Consider the following 16252-nt stretch of genomic DNA (forward strand, 5'->3'; position numbering starts at 1 on the left):
GACGAATAGTTACTAAAAAACACAAAAAGTCTGCAAAAAGACATAAAATTCACAAAGAAGCAAACGAACAACATGCACAAGAGAGAGACTAGTAAAATCGTGCTGCTAGGAATGTCAAGAGATGAAATTCAAATCGAAGATATTCTAACTTGTTTGGGAACAATCTTGCAACAAAAAATTATTCCGGGCATCCAGTTAAAAAAGATTGTGCCTCGTCTTGGTTACTGCCACCTGTATAATTATCACATTCCTGAGGTTATTTGGACACTTGGCAGCGCCCGACTGTAGGGCATTGATCCCTGAGTTGAATAACGAGAAATGCCTTTAAAATGCCGGAGATGTCGAGTTCCATCGGAGGGTTAAGGAGCTCCGCCGTTACCATTCACACGTTCCTTGCCGTCCATCTTCGGCGGTGTCCGCTTTTTCTGGTGGAGGGTGGGCGTGAGGCCCCGCCAAAAGGTAAATTCCAACTATAAAATGGCCTCTTTCGATGGTCACTCCGACGGAGAGGGAGGGGTTTCTGGTTGGGTGCTTCTCTTTTCGCCAATCAAGAGAAGAGAAAGAGTTCTGCCCTCTTCTGAAGCAGTACTCCTTCCGCCGCTTTTTTCCATTTCTTCTAGTTTTCGTTTCGAATTTGCTTGTATCAGTTTCTTTCTCTCTCTTATTGCAGCAGGTCTTAGCTGAATCGAGGGGAGTATCAGGATGGCGAATAGTTCGTTTAAGGCGGAGCATCCTTTGGGTATTTTTTGCCGTTGCTCCTTTCTTTGGTTGTAGGGATGTACGGGCCGCCGATTGCTTCGTTACCGTGATCGGTTTTTGTTTTCGTTTGACTCAATGTTTGCTTTCATCAAGGTTCAGAGTTTGTATTCCGTTTGGCATCCGCCTAGAGTTGAGAAGCCCTTTCTTTGGATTCTTGTATTGTTAAACGTAGCATGTATCTTTTTTTTTTAACTCAGGGAATTAGCACAGCTGTAGTTTTTCCCACGCAAAGTATGAAAACACGCATCCTTGATTTGATACTAGCAGATGGACTTAATTGGGTGGGTTTCTACGGAGGAGTTGGAACTAAATAAATTTCTAAGTATGATTGTTGCGTTGTTATTGACAATTCCAACTTTTATATCTTTGTTTTATATTCCGTATGATATTGTTGAGCAGTTTAGGAGTGCGGGTTTCGACTTTCAATCTCTTCAGGCATTTGAGTGGAGTCGAGATGGCATATATATATATATATATATATATATATATATATATATATATATATATATATATATATATTATTTGGTTCGGGTACTTCCTGCACGATTAGTTATTTTTCATCAGAAATTGTTCGACACGTTCACATTTTAGTCGATTTTTTGTTTACCGATCAAGTCGGATCAAGTGGAACGACTGGCTCCAGATGGAGTTTTTTCTCTTTTATCACCAGATATTTGTGGTACTGTTATTAGTGATACAACTAACAGTCATTCAAGAGCGGTCGAATGGCCTTCAGTTCCTTTTGCTGATTTATTTCGGTTTATCTTCTGGGTTGTTAATGTGCAAGATTTTTGAGTGCTGGTGGCCGGGGTTAGGGTGTTTTAGTTTTGAACCTCTTCAGTGGTGGGAAGATTGTTCTTCTATACCATCATTTTAGGTACAATCTGTCTAAGGTTCTCACGCATGTTTGTCGTGCTGTTTGCTTTCTTTTTAACATTGTATATTTGATTGCAGGTTAGGTTGTTTCATTACCTCTTTTACCCCACTAGATTTTGCTCATGAGAAGCAAAATTTTTGCAATCATTGGCTACAAAAAAATCGATTTGCTTGTTGCTTATTGTCTGAGTTCATATGCATTCTACAGAAGAAGGTTTTGGTGTTCTTTTGTATCATGTTTCATGTCAAACGACAGCTTGCACTCTAAATCTCTGATAATAGTTAACAACTTTACATGTCGAGTAGACCATACCACTAACGATTCCTAAACATGGTACCTGTAGTTGTACCTGGGAAGTAGTGGAAAAAGTTAAATGTGAAAGTTTCATTTGGTTTCATAGAAAGGATGTCTTTGAAACAATTAGATTTTCATAGAGCCTTCCTTTTTTCTTAGTTTTGTTTGGCTCTCTAGTTTCAACTTTCAACTTTGTTATATGAAACTTTTTTTGAGACAATAGAAAACTTGGTATGAATGTATAATAAATGTATTTCTATACTTGTTTATGAATCAGATTTTGATTGAATTTTGTTTTTTTTTTTCCTTCTTTTTTGGGAAAGGAGGTGGGGTGGAATTGGGAGTTTGAACTCTGCTATTCAGTTGAGACCATAAAATTGAAAAAATAATAGGACATTATTCCTTATCCACTTTTTCTCTATGTCTGATAAGAACCAAGTTGAATTAATCCATGCACATATGCATAAAAAATGAATTCCTAAGTATACAGTTATGTGTTTGGGCACCTAAAATAACTACCGTCTTGTCAATTCTGAATAATATTTCACACCACCAAAAATGGTTTTGTTGCAATGCAGAAAGAAGACGGGCAGAGGCAGTACGTATAAGGGAGAAATACCCAGATAGAGTACCGGTAATAAATTGTTTTCTTTTGAATGCAACCAATTAACTGGTTGGAATGACTTCTGGGACTTTGAGTTGATTGCATCTGTTGTATATTTAGGTTATTGTGGAGAAAGCAGAGAAAACTGACATTCCAGACATTGATAAGAAGAAGTCAGTTACTTTATTTCATTCCTTTGAATATTATTTATTTAGTAATTGCAGAATTTAGCAACTATTTTTTTTTTTGTTTGTGATGGTATACTTTCCTAGATATTATCCACTCATTGTTGGTAAATGGTAACATGCGAAGTAAGGGAACATTTAGCATTGCTATTCTCTTAGGGTTTGATGGCCTGGAAATCTGGAATCGGAAATATATTTCTGGAAATATATTTCTTGGAAAAAAGGAATGAGAAAATTTTTTCCGATTCTCATTTTGATGAGTGTGTGATGACTGAGAAATAAATTTCCAGTTAAAGGGGGGGGAATGAGAGAAAAACAGCCAAGAAACCTAACGTAATAAAATTATGAAGCAAGCAGGAGTAAAAAGTGTTGTCAATCTAATAAATAAACAAAGGACATTAAAACAAATGAAAGCAGCACTTTCCTTATTCACAAGACGACCACTTCACATGTAAGAAACAAATGAAGCTCTAGAATACATTTTCAACTCCATGATGAGCATAGTCCAACCAAACAAGCAGTATGTAGTAGAATCATGTGACTGACATAAAGGAAAGGAAATAAGATACACATTACTTAACTTCATTTATAATAATACCATTTCTTTCCTCTTCGTTCCCCTTATTTCCCCTTCTTTGATTTGATGAGAGAATTTGAGTCACTTCCCCTTCATCCAAACAAGCAGTATATAGCAGCAGCAACCTGGCTCCATTTGATTGCACATAAAAGATTTGCCGAAGGTCCCAAGAGAATTGACGTCCAATTTCCCTTTTCAAGAGAGTTGGTGTGAAGCTTTACCCATCTGATATATAAGGACGTTCTTAGAAAAGCTAGACCAACATCCCCTCCAGCGACATTTGTCTCAAATAGCAGCAGCAATTAGCACCAGACTGAGAAGGCAAATTCAGAAGATTGTAAACATAAAATGGTTAGACTTTGTATTCACAAATAATTTCATAGTAAGAATAGCCTACAAGAACCAAAAATTAGGTTATGCAGGGGGTTTTAGGCCAATCTGAGTCAAGAGCATCGAAATTGTATTCCCAGTCTGGGATAAGTTACTGAAATTACTTCCATACCAATTTTCAAGGCTGATGCATTTTAACAAACAGTTAAGAGGCATTCTGTGCATGAACCTGTAATACCCAAATGGAAAAAATATGCACATAGAGAACCGACACTCCCATGAACAAGCACGCCTATCCCACATCAACAAGAGCCTCCAAAACAGGATACAATCTGAAGTTGCAGCACAGAGAAGAGGGTACGAGAGAGAGAGAGAGAGAGAGAGAGAGAGAGAGAGAGAGAGAGAGAGAGAGAGAGAGAAGGGGGTTTCTGGTACCTGTCGATGTCTGCCTCATGAGGATGGAAGGTAGCGGAAGTCAGAATCTACAAAGCGTCTCCAACGATTGGTGCCGCTTGATTAGCTCTGCAAGAGGCTGCAATGGTGTTTGAAAGCGATGGATGGTAGAGGGAGACGTAGCTTCTTGCGCAAGAGTTGGAAAAGGCGTTCGTTTCCAGCTTCAATGGGAAAAGGCTCTGCGTGAGTTGGAAGCGAGGGATTGACAGAGACGACGAGCTGCGAGAGAGACGACCAGGGGAGGCGGCAGCGGCAGGAGGGAGGAGGTGACGCGAGCGATGGGAGCGAGCGTGCCCTAACGGGCAAAAAAAAAACCGGAAATATGTTTCCACCTCTTGCGGTGGAAACATATTTCCGGAAATAAAATTCCGATTTCCGTGTTAACGGTAAAAAAAATCTTTCCGCGTTTGTTAAATTGATTTTTTTTTTAAATTTTGAATTTTATTTCCTTTGCTACAGTACTTTTCCAGGCCATCAAACGGGCCCTTACGGTATTAGTGGTAGAAAGGTCTGAATGGTTTTTATGTTTTTGCTAATACCATTGCCCATTGGATTTTTCTGTTGTCAATGTCAAAAGTTACTGAAGAGACCTTGACTTGTGGCCATTTAGCAATTGCTATGCCCTTATGCTTGGTGATAGAAAAATGTGAACATTTTTTATGTCTTGTTAGCATAATTGGATATTGCAGTGAAATGACAGCACTTGTAAGTCAGAAGCATTTCTGATCCTGGAGTGGATGAAATGAACTGCGCCAACTTTTGTCTGTTGGTAAGATAGGGGACTGAAAAGAGAACTGCAACAGTTTGGCTGAAAAAGACATGCTTTGATGTGATAATGAAATTTAATGAACGGAGATTGTGAACCCCCTCGCTTTCATGGTCCTGCACTTCATATAAGCTGTGCCTATATCTAATGGAGCCTGCAGCCATTTAAGTTATAGCGACATTCATGTAAACATTTCAACACCTGGTTGCTGTACAAAGTCTGTATGTTGAGTACATGGAGAGGCATATAAACCATTTTGAACAACTGATAATCAAGAATGGAAAAATAAAACCATTAGACATCGAGTACTTATTCTGTAAGCCATTTCGATGATTGAGTTCATCAGCTGTTAGCACTTTGAATGTCAACTATCAGATACCAAACGTACAGTTTCTTCCATCTGTGAAAATATGGAAATGGACAAAGAGTCAAAAACCAATCTCAAGCAATCTCATTTCCTGAATTCTTCAGGCTGAAGAACTTAAGCATGGGAATTGGAATCTCTGAAGGTTCATTTTTGTAACCACCTCTCTCCTGATGTCCAACTAGGAACTTTTGCTTATTTTTATGCCAGTCCAGCTGGGGGCATCCTAATGAAATTCAAAATTCAAATTCAAAAGCTGAAAGCAATTAAGAAGAGACTGCTATACTGTGCATGGAATAACTTTTGTCCATTCCTGGAAGCCTGCCTCCCAATATCTACTTTATTCTGCCTCATGACTTGAGCATTTAAATTTGTCTGGAATCTGAACTTTTCCATGCCAAATCATAATTTCTTGGGACCATGCATTACAAGTTGTCAAGTTTCACCAGGATTTACGAGTTTGTTATAGCTTGTTACCTGTTGTTTCTCCTATTTATGTTATTATGTCTCTCTCCTCTCCTTTATAGACTTTAGTGGACCTGTAAATTTCATTCCTTCATCGAGGAGAAAGTAATTGAAGTCATAAACTCTGATGTCCTGCGCTTGCATGTTCAATTTTTATGCCTTTGATTTGCTGAAGGCAGCTCATTTGGCTCTCTTGTAACTCACTGACATGACGCCAGCTGCTAATTTTGTGTTTATGTGATTCTTGCAGATATCTTGTTCCTGCAGATTTAACCGTGGGTCAACTAGTTTATGTTATCCGTAAGCGAATAAAGCTAAGTGCTGAGAAAGCTATATTCATCTTTGTTAAGAATGTGCTACCACCCACTGGTAAGTGGCAGCAAAAAGTGAACTGCACATTGGTGTGGACTGTGTGGTCTGTCACTTCGTTTTAAGTTTCTGGTTTTTGCAGGTGCCATGATGTCAACCATCTATGAAGAGCACAAAGATGAAGATGGGTTTCTCTACATGACGTACAGTGGGGAAAACACATTTGGAGTAGGGTTATCCTTGCCTGCAATTCCGGCTTAGGGAAAGTATAGCAGCGTTTTCAATGTAAAATATCGCTCTGCAAGTCTGCCTTTTCAATGTAAATAAAGCTTTTTAATATTTTTCCTACCCTATACAGTGTTTCATGTAAATATTACTGCCTTGCGCATACACATTCTCTAGATTCGATCTTTCGGGTGCATGGTTGGAGAACTTCTTTTGGAGCATCTATGCCCAATGAAGGCCACCTTCCAGTTTGCTTGAGTTTGGAAGCCTCATTTGTGGATTTCTCATGTCCAGTGGTGTAAAATTTTTCAAAAGGCGCTTGAGCAACTTGGGGAACTTACTGGTTGTCCTACAACTTGTACTGATTCTCCACATTTAACAATAGAAATGAAGAGATGCAGTGTTAATGAATGTGTCTTAGCAGTTCTAAACGAATGAAGCCTGTGGGCCTCTACGCTAAGGACATGCTCCACTCTACTGCCTTAAATCGGCCAATATTTGAGCACGGGTAGTTCCCCGCGGCTGACGAATGTTTGGGAATTTACTCGTTCGGTGATTCACTTGGTTGCTATTTTTCTTAAATTGGTTTTTCTTTTTTTGTCATAATTTAATAACAATAATTTATTTTATTATCATGATGTCCTCCTGTCAAATCCTCGAACACATTCCTGTTCATATATTTTTGGATTAAAGAAAAACAAACTTTAAATTATGGGGATTTAAAAAAGGCTCCAGTTCGTTCAGCTATTTTCTGAATTATTCTTGAAAAAAACATTTTCTTGGTAACATTGATTGGTGTTTCTAGTTGACATGATTGATAGAACTTGTACATGTGCCACATGTATCTAAACATCAAGTAGTGCAATTTTATCAGAGGGAGCAAAAACTGGGTTCGGACATCTTCCGTGCGTCTTTAACTTGAGATAAGTCATGGAAAGATGCTGGGACATATTTGAAGCATCTTAATTGTTTGTAAAATCCAAACACTTTCACATTTCTTTGGTGGTTAGTGTTTCCATTTTGTCAGATCTCCCTCTCTCTCCCCATTTACACCCACCACACGTAACTAGGACCGTTCAGCCAGCAATGCCACCTCCCGTTTTCGAACTTGGGACGCATATTTTCTTTTATCCCTCTCATGGTAGTTATGTTCATTGAATCCAATCATCAACAATTTACTACCAATACTCAATTCCACTTACAAATAGATAAGTTAAGAAGGAACAAAGATGCGGCTTGAACGCAATTAGAGGGAGATTTGCATGTTGACATGCGCATCAGAATTTTTCTAAGGAAAACAAAAAAAGGGCTCCAGGAGAAGAGTGAGGGGAAGGGGGAGCTAAGACCCAACCACATTGGCCTCAAGAACAGCGATACTCAAGTCCTATACCATTCAGGATAGCACCCTCTAGAATCAAACTGAGGATATTGTTAATACAGGCACACATCCCAACTGGTTGCACTTAGAGAGAGAGAGAGAGAGAGAGCCTTGCATGCTCTAGATAATGTTTCCTTTGACACTACTTAAGATTTTTGCCCTCCCTTTCTGCTTGTAGTGTTGTGGTTAGGGGCGGGTGCCGGCCGGGCTGGGCAGCCGGTGGGGGCCAGGGCCAAATGGGCCAGCCCGAATCGGCTGGACAGGGGCCTGATCTAGCTTGATTAATTTTTAAAATTATTATTATTGTTATTATATATTTTATAATTAAAGATATATTTTATATTCAAAAAATATTTTATATTTTAAAAATAGTTTTTTATTATAACTAGGCCGGGTCGGGCTTGGCCCGGGCATGGGTTTCGGGGATCGGGCCTGGGCCCGACTTTCGAACATCAGGATGCCCACCCTTGGTTGTGGTTGCCAATCAAAGCTTCACCAACTTACAACGTTAGATTTAAAAGACCTTAGAGTTGAAAAAGTTAAATATTTGAAGTCCGCCTAGTGGGGAGATGGAAATTTTTTGTTGCAGGGACCAAACTATAGTTTCAATATTTTAACATGAGTTGAAATATATTTTTTCAAAATTTTTATATAGGTTAAAACTAAAATTTTTAAATTTTACATGTAATTATTTTTTTCTAAAAGTTTGAAAGTGGGAAGAGGGCGTTGCCATGGGAGATTTACCATTCCCATATTAATGCTAGAAATAGTGCAAAGAAACACCCAAGCACCCAAACAAATCTCTCAAACCTAAGAGAAGCACTCACACTGATTAGGGGAAGTCATCTCTTGATCTCCAACATGGTGTCCCATAGCCAACAGACAATCAAAGCTATATGATCTTATTGTGGATTCATAGAAGGACACTTTATGCTATTATTGACATAGACATAGATAGTGTGTATTATGGAAACCCAATTTAATGATCTTCTTGAACATAGTGGTGATTGTGGAATATGGGTAGGGCCATTCTCCTACAAACTTGGCCCTACCATCTACTCATTTCAAAATTGCCAGTGAGTGCTGATGAATTTAGCACAAATGATCTGTTACCACATCCAAGGCCATAATTATACACTAGATACATCTCTCTTCTAGTTTCTTTTTCATCCTACCATTTGAAGGTGTTGAATGTGGACCAGTAGTTGGTTATCCAATATGGGTTGGAAAGGTGCTCATTTTGGCATTTCCCTTTGGAGACAAGGAGAAAGTCTCCTCAGTGCACACCAACAGGGTTGTCAATTATAACATTTGACATGGATCGGATCGTTTTCGAACCCGATAAGACTCACGATTTGCCATGAACAAGGATGCCCAAGTGAAAATTACAGTTTAAACTGAATGTGTCCAACAAAACACATTGAGTCCTGCTCTGGATATTGAACACTTAACCTCCTTTTAGCTTAAAGGTCACAAAGTTGGACTTTTCAGATGTATGGAAGCTTTGTTTGAGTAAGCAATGAAAAGCCAAGGCATACTCTTTTCTCATTGCTTTCGGGGTCTAGGGCTGCATCGGCTCGTATTGATGGAGGCTTTGTTATACGACAACTTATTATATAATCGTTATTATTAGCTGAATCTAAGCTAGACAACCAACCTAATTACTTATCTTTTCCTCTATGTTTGAATGCTATTGCTACAGACTCGAATTTCCTAAATATAATGTTGTGATTTGAAACGCTACCATTGAAGAGCAAAATGTTTTCCTCCGTCCTTTGGGGAATGGAGCACCAGTTTCTGCTTTCTCCTTCTTTTGTCTGAAAGTCTTATCGAACAAAAGGTGCTGTCAATGAAGTTTTGCAAACTGATAGGACGTTGCGCCAGCATCCTGGATCCGGACCCAGGTCTGGATCCAACCCGTTACACACCAGCATGCTAAAAAGTTAAACATGACGTGTGGAAACGCGGGAACCATTGAAGATAAGAACCAAAGGAAAAGTGAAATCCAAATTTAAAGAACAAAAGAAGAACAAATATTGTTGTATAAGGAAAAAAGTGAGCTAACATAGTGACAGTTTTTCCTAAAACAAGCATTGCTCCAAACTTCTTTTCTTTCAGAAAATATCACATAATAAAGCTCCCCACTGGGAAAAAAAAAAACTATTAAAAATGCTATTTGTGGTATCACATCTAAAACTCCCAACTGGAAAAAGAGCTTCTCTACATGCCATTTGTGGTGCGAGAATCAAATACACCCCATTCATGGTGAAACCATTAATTGCATAATTGGCTTAAATTAGAAAGGTTTATGGAATGCTAGCAGAAGGTCATGTATGAAGTTTAAAAAAGGAAATCTCAAGTCATGCACCTGCATGAGATGAAAAACTATAGCACCACTAGTTCTTTAATCTTCTTCTTCATTAGTTTTTGCCATCAGAAAGCCAGTCAAGGAATGTTGAAAAGAAAAAAAAGAAGAGTTTTCATTGAGCTATTGGGAAAAGATGGAAGCAAGTGCCATTGAAGACTCATGGCCTAGTTCCAGTACCTCTTTGGCGCAAAGTACATGATCCAGACCATGATTTGTGTGGCTCTCTTTCTCTCTTTCTCTTTATTGTGTTGTTGTCTTGTATAATTCGTTCTTTCTATTTTGTGTTTGTGTTTTGATTTTGGATCTACCAGACTTCTTGTCCCCAAATTTTGTTATGCATTCTCATTTTATCGGCTCTCTCTCTCTCCCTCTCTCTCTCTTTATATGTAACGAATCGAGTTGGGTGGCATAAATTAACCACATCATAAGTTCGAGTCTTGAAGGGCGCTATACTGATGATGGTATTGAAGAGTGTTGATCTGGGACTAGGGGTAACGTTGTTGTCGAGGCAAAGTGGATCGGTTCTGATCCCTTTTTCCCTCCCAACCTCTCTCTAACCATATTTAACTAAATTGGATCTGACGATGGCTATATGTTGCGAATCCGATCTGTTCCCAGGACTTCACACATGTAAATGAGCATAGGATTCGGTTGTATTGGAGATGATATGTTGACTGGTAAAACCATTGCACGCCTGACAGTAAGCCTGCTCTCTGCATCTGTAAGTGGAAGTACTCATTCATGAGGTCTGAGAACTAAATCTTTGTTTCTGGCGTGTAGCACCATCCGGGATTCTTTAAAAGATTTTTTTTTTTTTCATCCAAAGCCTAACCTTTCATCGATAATCTCACCACGTGCCTCATGTCCCTACTGTTTTCCTCACAAATCTCAAACAAGGGCTCATCATCACCGGTATATCCAAGAATAAAACCTGAGTCCTATTAAACCAAACTATGTTAACGTACTCCTTAAAAAGATGGAGTTGCTAGAATAAGTTCCTATGTATCGGAAATCTCGAACAAGTGGAGGTCCTCTATATAATTAAGAATAAGCATGATGACCAGTAGATAAATTTTTTTTTTTTAAAGAGCAATTTTCTCGTTGATGATGATGATGTGTGCAGACTCTTCATTCATGCATTAAAGGATTAGAGGACACATGCTTTGTTCATAAAAAAATTCAACAAGTAATCCATCGACCTACTACCTGGTCAAAAAGATTATATGAACATCTTTTTTGGGTACACTTTTTTCCCCTTTATCAGATTCGTGCACCAACCATCCATAAGATATTGTTCTCAAAAATTTGATAAAGAAGGATCATGAGAGAGAGAGAGAGCCCTTGTGATCAAGGGCCTCAAAAGGCAAACAGTACAAGGAGAAAAGTTAAAAAATCTTTTATGTGCCAATTGCAAGACTTGGAATGTCAGTCCTTAATTTGAGAAAGTTTTTTTTTCTTTTTGTAACTGAGACTAGTTTGGCCCAAAAATCTCCAAATCTTTGGCTTATTTTTCCCTGGCGAAAGGAAGCCACGGGTTTCTTGGATGCGTTTAACATCAAAGGTGAATATGCTTATTTACTAAAGGAAGGGTTCTTTTCTTGATGCCAAACGACTTAAAAAGATGAAGCCGGTGATAGAGTAAATATAACATAGAATGTGTTATTTACCCTATCCCCTCTCTACTTGTTCCTTGGCACAAAACTCCACCAACTCTTGTGCTTCCATGCCATTGTATCTGCTCTAGATCGTAATTCCATGAACTAACTAGAAGGAGAGATTCATGTGGTCCTTACACAAGAATAATAGAGAAATAACCTCTTTATTTCGTTTTCAAGTTTTCCTGTGGCTCTCACCTTTTGACAATACAGAAGCAGGAAGTCGATCGCCTAAGAGTCGATGGGTAGCCTATAAAGTTTCAGATTAGTTGTTAGGATGGGGACTGTAGGCAAGGCAGTCAAGGACCAATTATGCACCAAGGTTTCTTCTTCCTTGCATGGTTTTCTCCACATGATTACGAAAAAGAAGATTCATTGAAAGATCCAAGACCTTCATTTTCGAGTTCTTTCAATTTCAGTAATTACAGACTGCTACTTACAGAAGATTTCAGAAAGAGCCCAACATTAGGTTTGCAACAAATGAGCCCTTGGAAACGCAAGGAAACAAAACCAACTAAACATTTTGGTGTCTTGTCCAATCTTGAAAGGGAATCAATGCATTATTACTGATATTTTTTTTCAAGTATTAGGGTTCTCTGGTGTTGTCAGAGTTTCGATTGTTTAAAGAGCAATCAGTTTCCTTCAAGACTACTATGTTGTTATAGATTGCTATTGAATAGGGCTGCCTGGATATATAGAAAAGAATAGATCATTGTGTATGTTAAAGAAGTATCATAAATATTGGTATTATCATATATCCAAAACCCAAACAATATGTCATGGGCCGATAGTAGGGATGTCAATGGATTGAATTCAGATTGGATAACAGACTTAATTGCTTCAAGAAAATGGATGTTTTTAAAAATTGAACATCCAGTTAAGAACCCAGCCCAGATTGGGGTTTAAGAAACGACATCTTAATTACAGATTCAGATATGATTACAGATTTAAATAAATATCTAATTGGATGATAAGTGTCAGCATGGTCAATAAATTTTACTACATCTCATATCCTTATGTTTTTGGACGTCAGTTATTAATATATTATAATGTGATTTGGATTTATTAGAGGTCAAATTTGGATTTGGTTGTAAATTCAAAAGTCGGTTTCAGATAGGATTCAAATTTCAAATTAAAGGTGAAGTAGATTTTTTTTTTATTTTCATTCGAATCCAAACTCAAATCCAAATACGTGAACATCTGTGGCTGTGCAGGGCTGCATTAGCTAATAGAAGCCGATATGGTTTCAATTGCCCCCATATTAGCCAACAATTGGCCCTGACTTCATCGAGGAAGGTGAGTGATACAGGCCGATACTCAGCACCTCCACTCAATCATATAGATAATACTGCTTTTAAAGTATCAGATCAAAGCAAAGAGTTGTACACATCAAAGTGTAAATGGGATCTTTTATGCAGAATGAGTCCAAACGCATGCCTATAGGAATTCTTGGAAGATTTACCTTATGGGCATTACATATGAAAAAGTATTGTGGAATTCTTCCCAAAAGGAGAGCGAGTTCTATATGCCGCTTTGTATATATAACGAGTGCACGCTTGATATGGACCCTACTATCAATATGCATATTTATTTTGGACATATGAATGTGCATGAGATAACAAATATGTATGAAATAATAAATAAGTATGATATAACAAAAGATTTATGAGATAATGAGATAACAATATATCGAGATAATGTTAAACATAAGTATATGATAATGTTTATTGGATAACAAAATATTTATGAGATATGAAATAACATACATATGTATGAGATAATAAAATATACAAGATAATGAGATAACAATTGATATATGAGATAACGCTAAACATAAGTATGAGATCATGTTTATGCGATAATGACATCACGTTATGAATGAGACTTTTTACTGTTTAGAGGAGTATATTGGTCATAACAATAGAGATATAATTTTACCTTTACCTAATCCCCAGATCTTGTTTTTGTGGTTTCCTTTTTTGTTCTTACAAGAAATTTCTTTTTGTATTAATCATAAACATTTTTTGTCATTATCAAAATGGCACATAAATTTGAGATGATGTATATAACCAGCTTTACCCAAAAGTAACCCCAAATGTGATAACATTCATTTTATCTACCAATGTCACATAAAGATTAGTATCAATGCATGTGAAACTGAAGTTGGGTAGGTTCGAGAATTATCAGTTCTTCAATTGTGTATGGCTTAAGTTCTTAAACAAATCTTCTTTTCATCAGTGGAGGATCATGAAGGGTAATCTACTTGTTTATAAGATCAACTTGCAGTTCAAGATCCAATACATAATGGTGAGGCGCATGGACTCGAGATTAAATCTCATTGGTAGGAGATCAGCCGTCTTTCTCGCAAAGGATCCTATGAGGATGTGGATTAGTGGATTAATTACATGGGTTTACCTCATAGTCAGGCCCATGATTGTATTAGTTAAATAAAGATCCCATAACTAACTCTCTCCATTCACACTATCCCAATTTATATTGCTAATACTTTGAGAGGATCATGATATCTTAATATTTTTATAGGCTTACACACTGCCAAGAGAAACAATATGGTTTCCAAAATAATTACGGAAAGTTGCCTAACCAGGCGGTTATTCAGAAACGGTCTCCTAACTTTTCAGTTGTTAGATCAAAAGAAAAAAGTTTCTTGATCTCATGTTTCATATCTTCATATTAGTATATTCTTTCAGAAAAATATTACCAAACATTTGCTTCAACATTAATTTTGTAAAAAAAATCATGACATCTCACTCAAAGACATAGCAAATGATCAGCAGTGAGAGCAGAACAATCCAACGATAACAAGACGATTGGGCTACCCAAGTTGGTTAAAGAATAAAGGGACATCTTCGCCTCTCATCATGCCTTGGTCTTCTTGTACGCAGGAGAGGTGCCTAGAACTAGAAGACAGCATCTCTCTCCCTTTCAATCCCTTCCTCTCCCTAAATCCAGAACGTCATTTCTAAATCGACATTTAGTTCTTGGTTTGGACTGATAAACATTTCTAGCTTCTTTAACTCATGATCAAGTGTAAGTCTCTTTGCTGCTACTCTTACGTTTTGGGCATCTCGAGAGGACCTACCAGGTCTTCATCACTTCCTGAACAGCTGCAGGTCATGATGAGAATCTCAGGAAAATTGTCACTTTGAGAGATTCATGAACTGCACCATGCAGCACCTGCACAGTTTCAACATTCTTTTCCTTAAGACCTACCCTTCCTCCAAGCTTGGTGGAGTTACCATGTCCTACACTACACAGTAGAGACCAAAGTCAGTTACTGTTCCTTCTTTTCTTTTTTTCTTTTTCTTTTTTTTTTTTTTGGTTCATCTTTTCATGGGACCTAAAGGCCATAAGTACCGTAAGACCTAGTGGGTGTATAATTTTGCGCACCATAGGATCGTTTCCTTAATAAATTACAGGGAAGAATGCGATAGAAAAGGAAGATGAGAACGTCCTCTGTGGATGCTTTCTTTTACTGACATGATGCGGTCTCCATTGAGCAAGCACCGTGTCTCAGAAAGCAGCCAAAGGGTCTGCCACAAACAATCCTAAGAAAGGCCACCATGGTGCAGCTTTGTGGTAGAAAGGCCACAAGACGCAGGTTTGGTATGGGAATGACAGAAAAAGGTTCTTGCAAAAGAGACCTTTCTAACCCCTGAATGTGTCTGAATGAGAAAGAGAGAGGGGGACAGTGGACAAATGGATCACTATAGCAGGTTGCATCCAGAAAGAATGGGGCACAGAGAGAGAGAGAGAGGTGGACGGCCATGTGAAGGGTGGCGCCCCACGCGACCTCTCCCCTCGTGTGCACTGTGGGGAAAACATGTGCATCTGATGGAGGGCACTTCAGCACTGCTACTTTGACGCCACTGAGTGGCCATTACTCCCCTGGGCCCCGACGCATGACATACATTTATTACTGTAGAGACAAGGCATCTACCGTTGTCTATTGCCGCGGCCTTGGAATGAGGTCAGCATACCGACCATTGGAAAATGCTCTGCTTTTTTCTTCTTTTCTGAATGAAAACAAGTATGATCTGTTAAGAGAAAGAAAAAGAGAAAAGAGAGAGAGATGATAGGTGGTATACGCATTAGTTACCTAACATATCAGGATCTAGACACCCATAGCGGCCTTTTTCCATATGAGAATCTAGGACGGATATGGGCACCTTGTGAATCAAGAACCTTGCATGGATATCCTTGCATCTACTGCAGTTCTGGAATTCATCATCTCATTCAGTGAAGAGAACACCCTTTAATTGAGAATAATTTATACCAAAAACTTGCTGCACCAGTCTTGCTTGTTTATCAGATTTCAAAATCTATTTTCTTCGTATATACACAAATCTTGGATTAACAGATGAACTAGAGTAATCATTTCTGATAATTTCAAGGAATATGTGATAGCACATTAGTTGCTTATCATAATGATAAAAGTGGTTGTTGGTTGCCTCTGCTCATTAAGAAAAGCAGGGATACAGTGACAAAAAATAAAGGCAGGACGGGAAAAAGGCAAGAAGGACCATAAATCAAGCAAAAAGAAGAGGGTGAGGATGGTAAAGCAAGTGTTAGTGCAGAGGGGACTTGTCTTGTCAGGGTGGAGTGGAGGGATGCAGAACAATGGA

General features: G+C 38.3%; 1 protein-coding gene across 4 annotated transcripts; it reads left to right on the forward strand.

Moving 5' to 3' along the window:
* Window positions 1-317: 317 nt before the first annotated feature.
* Window positions 318-6615, forward strand: LOC116265480 (autophagy-related protein 8C-like). 4 transcript variants are annotated; one of them, XM_031646086.2, is made up of 6 exons: window positions 318-459; window positions 671-739; window positions 2509-2564; window positions 2655-2707; window positions 5925-6043; window positions 6126-6615. In XM_031646086.2, exons 2-6 carry the CDS (start codon window positions 703-705, stop codon window positions 6242-6244), a joined length of 384 nt encoding a protein of 127 aa, XP_031501946.1. In that variant the 5' UTR covers window positions 318-459; window positions 671-702; the 3' UTR covers window positions 6245-6615. The 4 variants fall into 4 exon arrangements, with proteins under 4 accessions (XP_031501946.1, XP_049936723.1, XP_031501945.1 ...); XM_050080766.1 differs by having other exon boundaries at window positions 334-459; window positions 674-739; XM_031646085.2 differs by lacking the exon at window positions 318-459 and adding an exon at window positions 469-585.
* Window positions 6616-16252: the final 9637 nt, after the last annotated feature.

Source organism: Nymphaea colorata, chromosome 12 (assembly GCF_008831285.2).
Source record: "Nymphaea colorata isolate Beijing-Zhang1983 chromosome 12, ASM883128v2, whole genome shotgun sequence".
Taxonomy (NCBI): domain Eukaryota; kingdom Viridiplantae; phylum Streptophyta; class Magnoliopsida; order Nymphaeales; family Nymphaeaceae; genus Nymphaea; species Nymphaea colorata.